General features: G+C 34.6%; 1 protein-coding gene across 2 annotated transcripts; it reads right to left on the bottom strand.

Moving 5' to 3' along the window:
• Positions 1-211: 211 nt before the first annotated feature.
• Positions 212-15247, bottom strand: LOC137622207 (small ribosomal subunit protein uS5). 2 transcript variants are annotated; one of them, XM_068352674.1, is made up of 5 exons: positions 15150-15247; positions 5199-5412; positions 4126-4233; positions 3496-3669; positions 212-566 (listed from the first exon to the last, which is right to left on the bottom strand). In XM_068352674.1, the coding sequence occupies exons 2-5, from the start codon at positions 5409-5411 to the stop codon at positions 243-245; spliced, it is 819 nt and encodes a 272-aa protein (XP_068208775.1). In that variant the 5' UTR covers position 5412; positions 15150-15247; the 3' UTR covers positions 212-242. The 2 variants fall into 2 exon arrangements, with proteins under 2 accessions (XP_068208775.1, XP_068208776.1); XM_068352675.1 differs by lacking the exon at positions 15150-15247 and adding an exon at positions 15063-15142.
• Positions 15248-17653: the final 2406 nt, after the last annotated feature.

The following is a 17653-nucleotide window of genomic DNA, read 5'->3' as shown; positions in this document are numbered from 1 at the left end:
CAAAACAACTCTACATTAGCCATTTCCAGCTTTCATCAAAGCTTACCTCAAGTAAAGTATGAAGATTTGCATTTGTACATGAACAATCTCCCATTCAAGTCCAAATAATTATTATTTAAGGTAGTTTAACTTGTAAACTTTAACCTACAATGCTAAATTTATGGATTACAAATAAAATACAAAATACCAGCATGGAGAATAAAAAGAGTACTTCACATGAACCACATATATTTGCTTCAGGATTAATACAACTTGGTCTCTTGTCTCTGCTCTGAGCTAATCTTGTGGTACTTAGCCAGATAGTCTGTAAATTCTTGGTATGGAGACTTGGTGAAGACAGTTTCCTTCCACAAATCGGGTGTCAGATAAGCGTAGGTCTTGGCAATGGCGGCGTACGTCGCCTTGGCAAAGTTACCCAGGGTTGCCGTCTGGCCTCTGGCACTGGTGTAACAATCTTCGATACCTGCCATTTGCAGCAACTTCTTGGGGACAGAGGCGGCGACGATACCAGTACCACGGGGAGCTGGGATGAGTCTCACCAATACGGAGCCACACTTACCAGTCACCTGAAAGAATTTGGCAGTTTGTATTAAGGCACCGCAAAGGCAAGAACTTGCATTACAATAACAAGATTAAATTGTCAACTAATACTTAATTTATCTCAAACAGTTGGGGACTTTCTCTAAATATTCAAAACTGCAAACTATATTACCCAAACTGAAATTCAATTTTATTTCGTAATCTAAGATTTTCTACATAAAACTAGTTAAAATGATTACTCAATTGTCAACTAATAATATAACAACTCAAATAGCTGGGCACTTTAAACTCTAAAAATTCAAAAAAAAATTCATACTGTATATATCACCCAACCTAAAATTCAATAATTTCCATTCCATAATAGAGATTTTCTACATTTAAATAATTAAAAAAAAAAAAAAACTCAATACTTTATACTAATAGATTCATTCCAGACTGAAGAGGTATTTGAGTTTTAAAGTGAAAGTACTTGAAATACCTCATCAGTGTCTGGAAAGAATCTAAAACAAACCTTTCCAAATACAGGCAGTCTGAAACTTGATAACAATTAGAATTTCAACATGCTTTTGTGACCAGTGAGTAAAAAATACTTTAATGCTTAGATTCAACAAATGAGTTTTAAAACATCTAGCATAACAATTGATTTATAAACCTTCTAGCAGGTTATTTTAAATTACAACACACTTCACATCTTACACTAATAATACTTAAAACTGCCCAAAGGATTTTCTCTCGGGTAAGATTTAGTCAAAACCATTTTATGGTGAGACACCAGCAGGAATATGCTGGTAACAAAACAATATTGTAACATTGTTTTGGACAAAAACTCCACACACACTGTCCGTGTGTTTCATGCAAGGTATATATCGTCACCCTCATAAACTAACTGCCTAAGTCATTTTCCCCACTTGTTGGGAAATGAAAAAAAAAAAAAAACTCATTTCCTAATTATTTATATAATTGTCTTGAGTTTCAATTCACAAATTCTTAACAGAAGAATTTGTGAATTAGAATTTGTTAATTAAAGCTTGACACAATGATATAAAGAATTAGGAAATGAGTTTTTCTTTTTTTTAAATTTCCCAAGTGGAGAAAATGACTTAGGCAGTTAGTTTATGAGGGTGACGATGTGTTAATTAAAACTTTAAAAGAGAATCGTGATACTAACACACATCAGTTATTAATGGTAACTGCAAATCAATGATCTTTACGAAATTTTCCTCCTGTTGGTGTCTTCCCATTATTCAAAAATGACCTGTTAAAACTTTGACATTTAGTTGAACTTGTATAATCATGACTGACATATGCATTTCCCTTAACTATATAATCTTTCAAAACAATCTTGTTTGTAGATAACAGAGTTGTTGGCAATTGCAATGCCACCAACACGGAGATCTACCCACTTACTCTACCTGCATTTATCATAGAACTTCCCTATAAGGAGGGTAGCACTCGAGTTTAACAGGAACACCAACGATAATAGAAAAATAATCGGTACAATTACAGTCCATTTCTTTTAGCGAGGCAGATTTGCACCAACTCACAGCGGTGCCCTTTGAACTCGGAAGTTTCCTGATCGCTGATTGGTTAGAATTATCTCGTCCAACCAATCAGCGATCAGGAAACTTTTCCGAGCTAAAAGGGCACCACTGCCAGTCGGTGCAAATCTGCCTCGCTAAAAGAAATAGACTATAGTCTAACACGGAAGGTTCAATGAACCTTTCGACATGCTGTACATGCTTCGAGTTATTCCTTACATCACAGGAAACACTCAAAACTTCCCAAAAGATCTTCTCTTGGGTAAGATTTATAAATCCTCTAGCAAGTTACTGTGAATGTATTTTTAATCGTGGGTACCAATTTTCGTTGTTCTATAAAAAAAAAATGTTGGTTTGTGGATTCTTAAATTCGTGGATTTCCGTTTTGGAACTTTTACCTTTTTGGTTATTAGTTGAACCCCAATTATGATAAGTGTTCATTTGCAATGCAATAATTATCATAGTGCACACCAAAATAAAACATTCACAATAACAAATCAGAATAAATTAGTAATCCACAATGGTTTAGAACATGTAGGTCACCAACACAAATCCAATGTGTCAAAGTTCAATACTATATTCTGACAGTGTATAAAGTTGGATTTTTAAATTTGTGGATTCGCCCACCCACACGAAAATTGGTACACCACGAACAAAAATACTTTCACAGTATTCTAAATTACAACACACTTCAAGCCTTACACTAATATCACTCAAAACTGCCCAAAAGAAGATTAGGTATGATTCAGTTGAAACCATTTCATGGAGCAACACCACTCCAACCAGTGTCCGTGTCTCTCTCAAACACCTCAGTCATTACACTAAATTCACTCAAAACTGCCCAAAAGACCTTCTCTTGGGTAAGTTTTAGTTGAAACCATTTCATGGTGCAACACCAGCAGGAGAATGCTGGTGAAAAACAATTTTGTAACATTGTTTTGGACAAATCTACACAACACTGTCCATGTGTTTCATGCAAGGTATATGTGTAAATTACAATTTTGTTAATATAATAGGGATATCAATAGCAAACATCAATTGTTAATGGTAACTGCAAATCAATGAACATTATGTTTCCTCCTGTTGGTGTCTTCCCATTATTCAAAAATAACTTAAAACTTTGACATTCAGTTGAACTTATGCATTTCTCTTTAATATCATCTTTTAAAACAATCTTGTTTGTAGATAACAGAGTTGTTGGCAATTGCAATGCCACCAACACGGAGATCTACCCACTTACTCTACCTGCATTTATCATAGAACTTCCCTATAGAGGGCAGCACTCGAGTTTAACAGGAACACCAACGATAATAGAAAAATAATCGGTACGATTAGTCTAACACGGTAGAGGTTCGGCGAACCTTTCGACATGCTGTACATGCTTCTAGTTATTCCTTACATCATAGAGGACCCTTACCTTGCATGGTACGGTATGGGGTTTACCGATCTTGTTACCCCAATAACCTCTTCTTACAGGGACAATGGACAACTTGGCCAGAATGATGGCCCCTCGGATAGCGGTTGCCACTTCCTTGCTGCACTTTACACCCAATCCTATGTGGCCGTTGAAATCACCGATGGCCACGAATGCCTGGAATAATTTTATCAATTATATAAGGATGGAGTGACAACATTTCAATAATTCCTGAAATATTTTTATCCTTTTTATAAGGATATATGAAGAAAATTTGACTAACGCCTGGAATTTTTTTGTTAATTATATAAGGATGCAGTATCAAATTTAAAAAATTCCAGGGATATTTTTATGTTATATAAGGCTGCAGTAACAAAATTTCAATAATTCCTGGACTATTTTTATCAATTATATAAGGATGTAGTAACAGAATTTCAATAATCCCTAGAATATTTATATCATTTATACAAGGATGAACTAACAGATTTTCAATGTTGGTGCCTAAATTATTTTTGCCAATTACACAAATATGCAATCAAGACATTTCAATAATGTGTAAGTTATGTTGAAACTTAATACATACAATAGAAATAGTTCCTTAGACATTTGAAATTTATCGAACTATTACCATACCTTGAAACGAGTACGCTGACCGGCACGTGTCTGTTTCTGGACAGGCATGATCTTCAGTACCTCATCCTTGAGCTGTGAGCCGAGGAAGAAGTCGATGATCTCAAACTCCTGCAACGAGAATAAAATTTTACCAACATTAACATTTAGCGTCTAGCAAATTTCAGGGGGAACAATACATTTTAGTGCATAATGTCCCCATTGTGATTTAGTTTCTTAAGCCTAAACAATGTCAGAAACCTTAACCCTTTTACCCCCAAAGGACGTACTGGTACGTTTCACAAAAACCATCCCTTTACCTCCATGGACGTACCGCTACGTCCTTGCAAAAAAAATGCTATAAAACTTTTTTTTTCATATTTGATAATTTTTTTGAGAAAATTCAGGCATTTTCCAAGAGAATGAGACCAACCTGACCTCTCTATGACAAAAATTAAGGCAATTTAAAAATATATACTGCAAAATGTGCTGGGAAAAACATAACCCCTAGGGGTTAAGGGTTGGAAATTTCCAAATAGCCTGGGGGTAAAAGGGTTAAATTATATATATACAAATCAAATTCCAGAGTCAGATTAAATACTATTTGCAAGTTCGATGACCATCTTCAAGCATGAATCAGACTATTAAAACAATTTATGTACCTATATTAAAGCTTAAAATGACAGGGGGAAAGACATAAACCAAAGCTTGAAGTACTTAATGTAGTATATATCATCGATCAATTGGCGGCCACGCTTGCTAGATCTTTTCTGAGTTTATCGAGTGAAAGGATACCCCCAATTAATTTCTACACTACAAGATCTTTATAGTTAAGTTTACCCAGGGAACGGATACTCAAAATACTTATTATACTCATATTTTTTCAATGAGGCGCATTTACACCAACTCGCAGCAGTGCCCTTTTAGCTCGGAAAAGTTTCCTGCTATTCGATTGGTTAGAATTGTCTGTTCAACCAAATCAGCGATCAGGACACTTTTCCCGAGATAAAAGGGCACCCCTACGAGTGGGTGCAAATCTGCCTCGCTAAAAAGAATTGACTAGATCTTCCCTAATTAAACACCGCTTGTCCCGTTACCTTGATGGGGAGAGAGAACAGGTAGATCTCCTCCAGGCTCCTGATCTTTGCATCTTTTACCAGCCTGCCAAGTTTGGTGATTGGCACCCACTCCTTCTCGTTCTCCTTTCCGCGCCCACGTCCTCGGCCACGGCCACGGCCCCTTCCGCGCCCACGTCCTCGGGTACCAAAACCTCCCCGGAAGCCTCCACGGCCAGATCCAGAGTCTGCCATTCTGAAATAAATTTCGGAAATCAAAATAGTTCGTATATTTTTACAAAGTTGAAAAAAAAATCTTCAAAACAAAATAACGAAAATTTCGGATATCAAAATATTGTTCGTATATTTTTACAAAGTTGAAAAAAATAACAGAAAATATAGAAATTTTCGGAAATCAAAATATTGTTTGTATATTTTTACAAAGTTGAAAAAAATCTTGACAGAAAATGCAGAAAATTTCGGAAATCAAAATATTGTTCGTATATTTTTAATAAGTTAAAAAAAAATCTTGGCAGAAAATATAGAAAATTTCGGAAATCAAAATATTGTTGATTTATTTTTACAAAGTTGAAAAAATCTTTACAGAAAATACAGAAAATTTCGGACATCAAAATAATGTTCGTATATTTTTCGTGAACAAAATTCTAAACAAAGTACAGTATAGATATTTTCGGAAATCAAAATATTCTTCGTATATTTTTACAAAGTAAAAAAAAAAATTCTAAAGAGAAAATAATAGAAAATTCTGAAAATCAAAATACTGTTCATTTATTTTTACCAAGTTGTTACAAAACAAAGGCAGAGAAAAAAAAAAAAGCTAAACAATATATATATCTAACAATACTACCGATCTTAATCTTGACAGTTGAATTAAAGGGCACTCATGAATGACAGGAGCAAGGGAGAGCGACACTGCCCTATTGAGCAAGACAAAGCCCTAGAGACTGACCATATACATTACAAATATGATCAGCGCCTAAGCCCCTCTCCACCCAAGTTAGGACCAGGTAATGGCTGCTGATTCCTCAGCAAATAACCCTATAGGCTGTCCCTAACCGCCTTCCTTAGCTTACAAGGATGGTGAGGTTACAGTGAACCCAAAAAATTGTGTTTCAGCAGGACTCAAACCGCAGTCTGGCATTCACCGGTCAGGGACATTAAACAACACCGGCCACCACAAAAAAGGTTTAGTTTAAGAACTATAGCTATTACAAATCCAGTCCCTATCAATATTATGCCGGTCAGTTACACTAGAAAGGCCTAGTTTAAGGTACTCTACTCTAGATTGAACACGTGAGTTGGCAGGGGACGATAAAAAAATGATTCAACACACCAAAGTACCGTACTACCACTCTTACGTCGATTCAGTTTGTGTCAGTGAAGACTTTGCAGTTATTCCTTAAATAATCCAAAAATAACAAACACATTACATCACTATACCAGACCGTGTGCAGGTCTTTGTTCTTGTAAAGTAACGAAGTACTGTACTTTACTATGATCACCTGAAAGCTTAACAATGTAATATATGGTATTTAAAGTAGTTGCAGATTGTATTTACCGCAGTGTACTTGCTCGAGTTCAGTAACAGTATAGAGTTTGCGTAGAAATTGAAAAAAATCTTTTGGAGCCTTTGTATATCAGCGGCCAGTTCTTCCCACAACTGTAAAAATGGACATCAACTAACTCGAACTCCCTCCCCTCAACCTAACCTACAAGCAGTGTCCTTAGCTACTTAACTAAGTGTGTGGGGGGGGGGGAGACCACCCCTGCGACCGCACCTACAACGCTGCATTCTTAGTCAATCGTCATCATACAAACATAGACCCCAAACATTTTTATAAAATTTATCGAAACTACGGGGAAGAAATGCAGAGAAATTTATTGACTTTCTCAAGGCAATTTACAATTAAAGAACAAACTATTATGAAACCTTGATGTGGGTGTTTTTCAGGCGGGTTATTTTGTTTGGCATTTACTTGACCCTTTCGGCCCCCCAAGGGCGTACCGCTACGTTCTTGCAAAACACTGTTATTTACATGTTTTTGATAAGTTTATGAGAAACTTCAGGCATATTCCAAAAGAATGAGACCAACCTGACCTCTCCATGACAAAAATTAAGGCTGTTAGAGCAATTTCAAAAAAATATATAGAAAAATGCCCCATCCTTTTAGTCCTTCTAACATCACGAGGCTCAATACTACACAGTATTCTAGAGGTTTTATAACTGCTGTGGCCAAGTTGTGGAATGATCTTCCTAATCGGGTAGTTGAATCGGTAAAACTTGCAGAAAAGGCTGACATAAGTCTAGTTTATATGACATGTTTGAAGTTTTTAAAATATTGTAAATTTCCCTATTTTCATTTCTCACTGGGCTACTTATCCCTACTGGAACCCTTTGAGCTTATAGCATCTTGCTTTACCAACTAGGTTTGTAGCTTATCTAATAATAATATTGTGGATATTACAGAACGACTCCTCTTACGAGGCTCATAATGATGATGGCAGGTGCATCCTGAATGTTTCCTATCAACTTCTTTTCTTCTTCGTATGACTACAGTAATCCTATTATTTTCCATTTCTCGTCGCTGAGGTCTGGACAGTCGAGAATGAAATGGGCTAAGAGATCTTCAGTCTCTACCCCACATTGCTTACACTCTACCCTTTCTCGTAATTCATATCTTTTCCTATCATTTAGTCTTAGGCAGTTGGCCCTGGCGCTATACATAAAAGCTGATTCCGTTTAATGTCAGAACATTTCTACAAGTGTTTGATATTTTCATTGTATTATTTCTTACTTATTCAATGAAAAGATTAGTCAAGAGCTTAAGAAAAGGAATAAGACTACGTAGAAGTTAGTGCGACAGATAAACCATGATAATTTATCCTGTGTAGGACCAGAAAGAATTCACAGGAAAAAAAAAAAAAAGTTTAAAATGTTAGGGCACAAATCAGGTTATATGGTCTTACAATTTTACCCTTAAAAAGTTTATTAAAGAAGTTAAGACTACATATAGTTAAAGAGAAGAACTTCATGGTCCTAAGCCTTCCCAACCTTCAAGGGCAACGAGATGAGAACCGTGCTTTAAAAACGATTGATAGGACCGATACGAGGTTGATAAAATTACCAAAAGATTACGCAGCAAGCAGATTACGATGTAACATGGTTGATCGTGCAGTTATGAGGATCACGAACCGAACCTTAAGATGATCTACAATATTACATTTTGCCTGAAATGACTGTGAGAAGATATTCCCGATATAAAATATACCATACTGGTTTCTTTATCCTGTTTTCAATAGGAAAATCAATACCTAACCTTTGGTACTCTTTTTCAGGCTGGCTAGCTTTTCCCGAGGAGTTGCGTGGAAGAACTACATTAAGAGTCATTCCCATATCCTGTAATTCAGGATTTGCAACAACTTAAAGATCTATTGGATACACCTTGTACTTCAAGAACTCGTCTAAGATCATCAGAAAGTTGTTAGGTAAGGAGAAAATTTAGTAGTTTAATGGGTAGTTTGTAGTAGGGTACACTTATTTTGCTTAAAATATTCACTATTTGACACAAGGGTCCTCCGTTAGATTTCTCCAGTCGTCTCTTTTCTTGTGCTTTTAATTCAATACTTCACCATTTATCATCTGCTTAGCACTTCAGTCCTCAGCCATGCAGGCCTGCGTCTTCCATCCCTTTTGGAGCCCAGATGAACAAGGGTAAATCTATATTTCAAGATTAGATTTTGACATTCTAATTATAAGACAAGACGTTTGTAGAATGACAGACCAGTATAGACGCCTTGCTTAGGAATATCTCCAATTTTTACCTATAATTTAGGTTAGTCAAACTCACGCTATAACAGGTTAACACAGTAAAACGCAGTAAGACAGAGAAGTGTTTGACATGATGTTCGAACGTGTGAACCTGCCTTAATGTTATTAGAGAATAAGCTCGACTAACCTAAACTACAAGTCAAAATTGGCGTTATTCCTAAATTTCTGAAGTTTTCCGAAAGGTGCAAGACTGGCATTTAGAACACTGGATAGCTTTTAATCTGCACAATTGCAATAGGATTGAGAGCAAGGCGTCTATGCTTGTCTGTCATTCTACAAACGCCTTGTCTTACAGTTAAGACGCCAAAATACAATATTGAAATATGATTTTGTCAACCACGTTTGTCGAACGGTTCGAAAAACGTCTATTCTCGCCTGACTTTGTGAGCGGAGCTTCCTTGTCCACAAGCCTTATGCACTAGTGACAGACTCCACCTCTTTGAATTGTTTAACAAGCGGGTTCGACGAACCGTTCGAACGAGTGAACTCCCTTTAGTTCTGAGAATTTACAGACATTTTAATCAGTAGCGGTGGACCACCACACTAATTGGCGGTTGTGGGTAATCTGAAATGCTCGTGGGGACCTAACTTGACCTGGTCCTGACTTCTAGGAGTGATTAGTTTGATACAGTACCTTGAAAATAATAAATAATGTGGTTTTCGTATGAAAACATCTTGGTAACTTCTCAGGGCTTACTGCATAATTTCAATAATAATAATAATAATAATGTTTATTGGACAAAAAATATTTACATTCAAAGATTTACAAAAAGAAAAAAAGACTCAGTCCAAGCCCATGTGGAGCAGAGCTCTTCGGGCAATAATACAACAAAAAAATATCATCAATTAAGTAAAAATAAAAAATAAAGTAAATATGGATATAGATATACAAAACGTACGCATACATATACATAATCATATGTATACAAATAGATACATATGAATGAGAATCTTAGCCTAAAAACAAAAGGAAATGCATATTTATATGATAAGGAAAGATGGTATATGAAAGCTAATGGTATATACATTGAAACAATTGTAGATATTAAGCAAAAAACTCAGTAAAAGAACTAGTTTTACAAATAAAAAAAATATTCTAAACAATGAAACATACTTGCGTTGTGGTTAGGTAGGCAAGTATAAATATTTATTAATAAAGCTTAATACCCAGATAACAGGAGATTTGTATATGATTTCTTAAAAGACCGAACGCTAAGCAGTGCCTTTAGATAAGCGGGCAGAGTATTCCAAAGTTTAATACCTTTTATGAGGCGAGTTTGGTATAGAAACCGTTACACCGACACTTTCAAAATTATCATTAGAAATGTTGAAGAAGTCATCAAGAGGTTGAAAATCAATAGAGTCTTTAACGAAAATGCTCACACCGCCGCCCCTCCGACCTTCCCGATAATTGTGACACGCATTATACCCAGGAAGATAATTCATGCAGTGAGTTTCTTCCTTAGCCCATGTTTCGGTCAATACAATGATATCAAATTCATGGTTGCAGTTATTTAAGTAGCCAATAAATTCGTCATGGTTTTTCTTGAAACTTCGAATATTAAAACTTATTAATGAAAGGCATTGCCGCATATGATTAGGGAGAGAATCATTAAATGTGTCAGTAGTGTAATATTTACAGGAAAACAGATCAGATGTGTTCACAAAATCAATAAAGTTTTCATCAGGATCAATGTGATATACAGGATTTGTGTTCATGAGACGTAACCACAGTTAAAATTAGTAATTAATAGTTTAGTAACAATATGCTTAGAAATACAAAAAATGAAAATATTTCGTTACGATGAAAACTGGAAATAGTTGTAAAAAATATAAACAAGGAAATAATTGTTGTAATTACAATACAGAAATAGGAATAATAAAAATAATATTAACAAAAATAGTAGTAATAAAAAAGGAGAAAAAAAAAATAATAATGATATTAATATCAGTAAAAGTAAAAATGGTAAATTTGATAATAGTAATGATATTACTAACAATAGTGGAAATGGCAGTGTTAAAAGTAAAATAATGCAATTTGAAAAAAAGAAAAAATTGTGAGTGTAAATTCAAAAATTTAAATGTGAAAAAAACTAATGAGGTTAGAAAAAATGGTTACAGAAACTGAAAACAATGGAGTATTTAGCACATATTTTGAAATCACTCAGGGGCACTGAGCCCTGTACTACTGTAGAATAGATCAAGGTCCTTTCGGGTACGGATAGCAAAAGTTTTGCCCGCTGAGGAAGTTTTCACTTTAATAACTCCGTCGCGAGTATGTAGGAACAGACCGGTATACTGCTGTCTTTTCACTCTACGTAATTCATAAAAAAGCTTATCACGTTTCTTTGTGAGCGCTTCGCCTACAAAGAAACCTTTTGCAGTGTCATTCCTGTGTTGAAAACACGAGTGTCTGATGTCTGCCTTCACAGCTCGCGACATCACTTTCAGCAAGATGTTGTTGTTTTCAAAAGACCCATCGACCCTTCTCTTACCGATCCTTCGCCCTTCAAGGAAGACGTGGTCAGGAAAATTCTTTTGGACACACCTTTCCACGAGATCTCGGCCTATATTCCGTGTATCCTCGTTTGGTTGGGGAGCGGGCAAAGCAGGGCCAGACAGGACAAGATTATCACACATCATTTGGGCTTCCATCTCATCCAGCTTCTCCTCGAGAATTTCCATTTCTCTAGATGTGTCTGGCCTGGCTTCAAGTGTCGCCACCCTATTTGTTAGGTCGGTAATTATTTTGTCCTTTTCACTAATTTTACGGTCTATCTCTTCTAGATGGTGGCGTAGTTTGTCCTCCACCGCAGCAGTGACCCTTTCCTCAATAGACTCCATTTTGTCCTTTAGATCACTCACTTGTGATACGAGGTTAGAAATTTGACCCGAGAGTAACGATTTCAGGGCCTCAGAGGGAACCTATGGCATGTTTTCAACAGGAACTCTTCTTTCATAAAGATACTAGGAAAATGTTACTTCGGCAATAGCTAATGTGTGATGTCATTCACCACGTTCAACCTACATCAACAGAGGGCCAATGAGATTAAATTGCAAGAAAAGCGAGGCATTGCAGAGCAAACCTAACAAGGGGTTACTGCTAAAATAGTACAAATCTGTTGATAGTCCAAGAAGAGGGATTTGCATTACAACACTGATACAAATCACCTAAAAAACATAGGATGGAAAATACCCATTTTATACGCACACAGCCCAGTCCGTCATTCTACAAAGGACGCCCATATCCAAGCCGGTCTCTCAAATGCCTTCCCTTCTAATGCGCGGCTTTTCTGACATATTACGTACTGATCATTACACCTAGAAAAGTTTCCTTTCTAACAGTGCCAACGGAAAAGCGAATCCCTTCGGCCCGCAACTGAACTGAACAGTTCAAAATACAGTATTCCTATACGCACACGTAACAGCCTTCATTTCTTCCCTTCCTTTAACTAGTATTTTAGTATGCTATGAAAAACCATCTACATACAAGGTTAAAAAAAGTGGGGTAAACTCCCTCAAAGGTTATTATCTTGTCACCAAACAGTTATCATTGATGACTTGCAACACAGTGTACTGGTTTAAATCTGTGGGGCTTACAAGTTATGTTGTACACAACAATTGCCAAGGCCATTAAACCATCTACCCATAAACAGCAATAACTAAGGTCGGTGACTTGACCTATGAACGAAAAAAGCTCTGCAGGAACGAGCTTGGTATAAATAAAAAATGCGGAGCCTTTGTAAATCAGCGGCCAGTTCCTCACGCGGCGATTAAAAATGGACATTAATTGAGCTAAACTTTTCCCCACTAACGTAACCTACAAGGCGTTTCCTTACCTACTTACCTAACGGAGGGGTCACGCCACCCTGCGACCCCCTTACACTGCAGTATTCTAAGTTAGACTTAATACATACAGGTGGCTGCTATCATATATACACCCCAAAAATGCTTTGCATCAAAAGTTACTCCAAAGGCAATTGGGGGTGGATGCATGATAGCGGCCACCTGTATGTATGATGATGGCAGACTAATAATACGGCAGAGTAAGGCGGTCGCTGGGCTGTTAGACCCTCCTTTAGGCAAGTAGGTAAAGACACGGCTTACAGGTTTGGTTTAGGGGGGGGGGTGGCAGTTTACATTAGCTGTTGTCCATTTCTAAAGTACGCGGGAGGACCTGGCCGCTAAAATACAAAGGCTCCAGCAATTGTAATTGGTTACCATAATATAATGGTTAAGAAAATAGAAAAATAGTCATTGGAATAGGGAACTAGATTAATTCTCGGGCCATGGAGTTGACTTATTTAGATTAGTTAGACAAGGAAAAATTTCCTACTAATAAACCGCTTTATCGTATACAAATAAAAATTTCCTTCAAAATTGACACTTTTAATTTCACCGCAGATGTATATCTCCATCTATATCAGTCAGTAATCGGGGACTCCCCAGTGGAAACCTAATTTTAGGTAAGGAAAACAATTGGAAAATGATAAATGGTAAAACAAACCTTTCTTTCTCTATACATTATTTCCCTGTCCATAAATATAATTATATCACAATTTCAATAATATTATGCTCTAATTGTGATACCATAAGGCCCATGACAGGACATTGGCCAAATTCGTACCTGGCCTGGTGACACTTTTTGATGTACCTTTATCGATACGGGGTGTATGTACAATAGCGCCCACATGTATGTATTAGGAGTCTAACTTAGGATACGTCCGTGTAAGGGGGGTTCGCAAGGGGGTGTTAGCCCCCCGCTAGGTAAGCAGGCAAGGACACCGCTTGTAGGTTAGGTTAGGGGGGAAAGTTTAGGATAGTCAATGTCCATTTTTAATAAATAAATGAGGAACTAGCCGCTGATATACAAAGGCTCCATCGATACTAATATTAATGTTGGTGCTATAAAGACATGTCAATATAATATCCTGGCCCCTCAACCATTTAGGTAATAACGCATGCTGGGGAAAATTAAATGTATCAAGAAATTGATGAAAATTAAAGCTATTTTGATGTATATATGAAAAGAATTAATTGCAATGTAAAAGGAAATTTAGGTTATAACTATTTACCTGGTGTAGCAATTATATTTTTCTTTTTAAGTTGAATTATATTTTAAACAACATTTTCAGTTTGATTTCAGTATACAATATAGCATTTGTATATTTAATAACCATCTAAATTAACAATTTACAAAATTACACATTAATTTCGTAAGAGTAATAAGTTATCTTAAACAACTTATTAATAAATTAAAAAATTAAGACTGCATTTCCCTGTCAATTGCACAATTTTCACGGTAATCGTAGTTTTCACGTAAAATTTTTGTTATCGTAGTTTTTACCCAATATATTTCCGATTATCGTAGATTTTACACATTTTTACGGTTATCGTAGTATTTACGCAAAATGTTTAGTTATAGTAAATTTTACGCAAAATGTTCACGGTGTTTTAAGTGTTTTGTACACAAACGTTAATCGTAATCTGCAAATAGTACGATAGAATTTAGAGGTGAAAATACAGTTACTACCTACTACAGCTGTATTATACATTAATTCTTTAGGCAAATAAGATACATTAGATTCTTTACGGCTATCGTAATTTCTACGCAAACGTTTCAGTGGTATCGTTAACCTTCAGATACTACAATAGGGCTTCAAGGTACAATACAGTTAATGCAGTTGTATAATACATTATAATACCTAACGTAGAACTGTATATTTATTTCCCGTCGGCTTAATAAGCGACTGTATTTTTCATGCCGGACAGGAATGGCATCAAAGACGGGAAAATTGGTTAAAAATCCATATTTCTACATTTTTAAAAACGTTAATTATGATCCAATTAACAAAATACATTTGTAATTAACATATAAATCAAACAATATTATAAAATAACAATATATATAATATTCTTTGAACAAAAACAACAGCGAGACCAGTTCGATACCGACGCTAAAAACACATTTCACAAGTTATTTTTTCAAAGGTGAATATCACCGGTAAATTATTAATTAATTAACTAATTAACACCACCAGTACTTGGTTCAATACCTGAACTAATTACTGTGCAATAATTAGATAAGGATGATCTAAGATGACACGGAAATTCAACGAGATAATATTAGACGAAGCACTTACGTGAAGGACTGCTTTAGAATTGAACGAGCTAAGGACCGTAGGACGTGAATTTCATCAGTAGGCGAACTCAGAGAGTCTTTTAAAAAGTAAAAAATATATTTTTTTAATAAGTTTCCTTATTTTTAAGATGATTATAATAATTTTTATATATTTATTAAATTATTTTATAATAGCATGTATTTTGTGACTTCATATCGTATGGTTCTAATGGAAAATGAGCTAAAAAGTAAAAAAAAATATATATTTTTTTTTAATAAGTTTCCTTCATTTTAAGATGATTATATTAATTTTGATATATTTATTAAATTTCTTTATATTAGCATGTATTATATGATTTAATATCGTACGATTCTAAGGGAAAATGAGCTAAAACAATTGTGATATCGTAACTAAAGTCAATAGGAATATCGCAATAGATATATTTTTTTAATAAGTTTCCTTCATTTTAATATGATTATAATAATTTTGATATATATATTAAATTTCTTTATAATAGCATGTATCATATGATTTAATATCGTTGGATTCTAATGGAAAATAAGTTAAAAACAATTATGATATATATTTTTTGTTAATAAGTTTCCTTCTTTTTAAGATGATTGTAATAATTTTGATATATATATTAAATTATTTTATAATAGCATGTATTTTGTGACTTCATATCGTAGGGTTCTAATGGAAAATGAGCTAAAAACAATTGTGATATCGTAACAAAAGACAATAGGAATATCGCAATAGATGTATTTTTTTAATAAGTTTCCTTCTTTTTAATATGATTATAATAATTTTTATATATATATATATTAAATTAATTTATATTAGCATGTATCACATGATTTAATATCGTTGGATTCTAATGGAAAATGAGCTTAAAATAATTGTGATATCGTAACAAAAGACAATAGATATACCATAACATTTATATCTTTTAAGTAAAAACTTTAAATATAAAATATCTAAAAAAATATCGTATTGCTTTTACAGGAATTAGATATCACAAGAACGTATTTTTCATTGAAAATGCATTTTCATTTTCTTTACTTTTTCGGTGGGAATTTCAGTGACATATTTCACCTTTTTATTTTTAACAGACACAGTAGTTAACACTTGTTTTAGTATTAATTATATATGATATTTGCATATTTAATTATTACTAAGATATAAGTTAACAAAAAGTATGATAAGTGATCTGTTAGAATTAAATAATTACGTGTTTTTTGTCTTGTGTTTCGTGTTAAGTACGTAATTTGTCTCGTGGCGTCATAAACTATATTCATTTATGAACATTTATTTAAGGAAAAAATAAAAAATGCTATTTCAGCCTAATATGAAATATGAAGACAACATAATCTAAGTTATTTCTATTAATGTAGGGGAAAAAAGATAGATTTTCATGTTCGTTCTTATAGATTTGGTGATGTTTTAAAAAAGACAGTTAATGTTAAGTAAACAACTTATTTACAGAATAATATATCTTTTCTCAAGCAAAATTTATTTACCATTAGAATAAGCACCTTTATACGTACATACATACTCTCTCTCTCTCTCTCTCTCTCTCTCTCTCTCTCTCTCTCTCTCTCTCTCTCTCTCTCTCTCTCTCTCTCTCTCTCTCTCTCTCTCTCTCTCTCTCTCTCTCTCTCTCTCCTTGTTGTTTTGTTAAAGATTTTATAGCTTATATATGAAGTATTTATTTCATTATTGTTACTGTCCTTAAAATATTTAATTTTAATTGTTAATTACTTCTCTTATTTCCTTGTTCCCTTTCCTCCCTGGGCTATTTTCCCTGTTGGAGCCTCCGGGCTTATAGCATTCTGCTTTTCCAATTAGGGTTGCAGTTTAGCAAGTAATAATATATATATATATATATATATATATATATATATATATATATATATATATATATATAGTGTGTGTGTGTGTGTGTGTGTGTGTGTGTGTGTGTGTGTGTGTGTGTGTGTGTGTGTGTGTGTGTGTGTGTATATAATTACTAAACATTTCAAACCAATGTTATATCACAGTAATTAACATCTATTTTACATAATCTTCATCTAAAACTATTTTTGTAAAGAAAACTAACATGGTTGTGCAACTATCAGAACATTTTTTTATCTATATGACACAAGGAGTATTTTTATATACTTTCTTCATCAAATCAGTCATTATTATCTTTATCAATTCATAGGGTAGAAGAGACTATCCATGGTAAGCAGCTCCTCTAGGAGAAGGACACTCCAAAATCAAACCATTGTTCTCTAGTCTTGGGTAGTGTCGCAGCCTCTGTACCATGGTCTTCCACTGTCTTGGGTTGGAGTTCTCTTGTTTGAGGGTACAATCGTGCACATTATTCTATCTAATTTCTCTTCCTCTCATTTTGTTAAGGTTTTTATAGTTTATATAGGAAATAATTATTTTAATGTTGGTACTATTCTTAAGATATTCTATTTTTTCCTAGTTTCCTTTCCTCACTGGGCTATTTTCCCTGTTGGGGCACCCTGGGCTTATAG

Source organism: Palaemon carinicauda, chromosome 29 (genome assembly GCF_036898095.1).
Source record: "Palaemon carinicauda isolate YSFRI2023 chromosome 29, ASM3689809v2, whole genome shotgun sequence".
Lineage (NCBI taxonomy): Eukaryota > Metazoa > Arthropoda > Malacostraca > Decapoda > Palaemonidae > Palaemon > Palaemon carinicauda.
The sequence above is the reverse complement of the archived record's forward strand: the minus strand, read 5'-3'. Positions and strand labels throughout refer to the sequence as shown.

Bases quoted from the DNA above. Each gene is read 5' to 3' on its own strand.
- LOC137622207 (XM_068352674.1), bottom strand. From the start codon at position 5,411: ATGGCAGACTCTGGATCTGGCCGTGGAGGCTTCCGGGGAGGTTTTGGT. The intron at 4,234-5,198 runs GTAACGGGACAA...TTCTCGTTGCAG, and splicing joins TGTTCTCTCTCCCCATCAAG to GAGTTTGAGATCATCGACTT. The intron at 3,670-4,125 runs GTATGGTAATAG...AAATTATTCCAG, and splicing joins GTCAGCGTACTCGTTTCAAG to GCATTCGTGGCCATCGGTGA.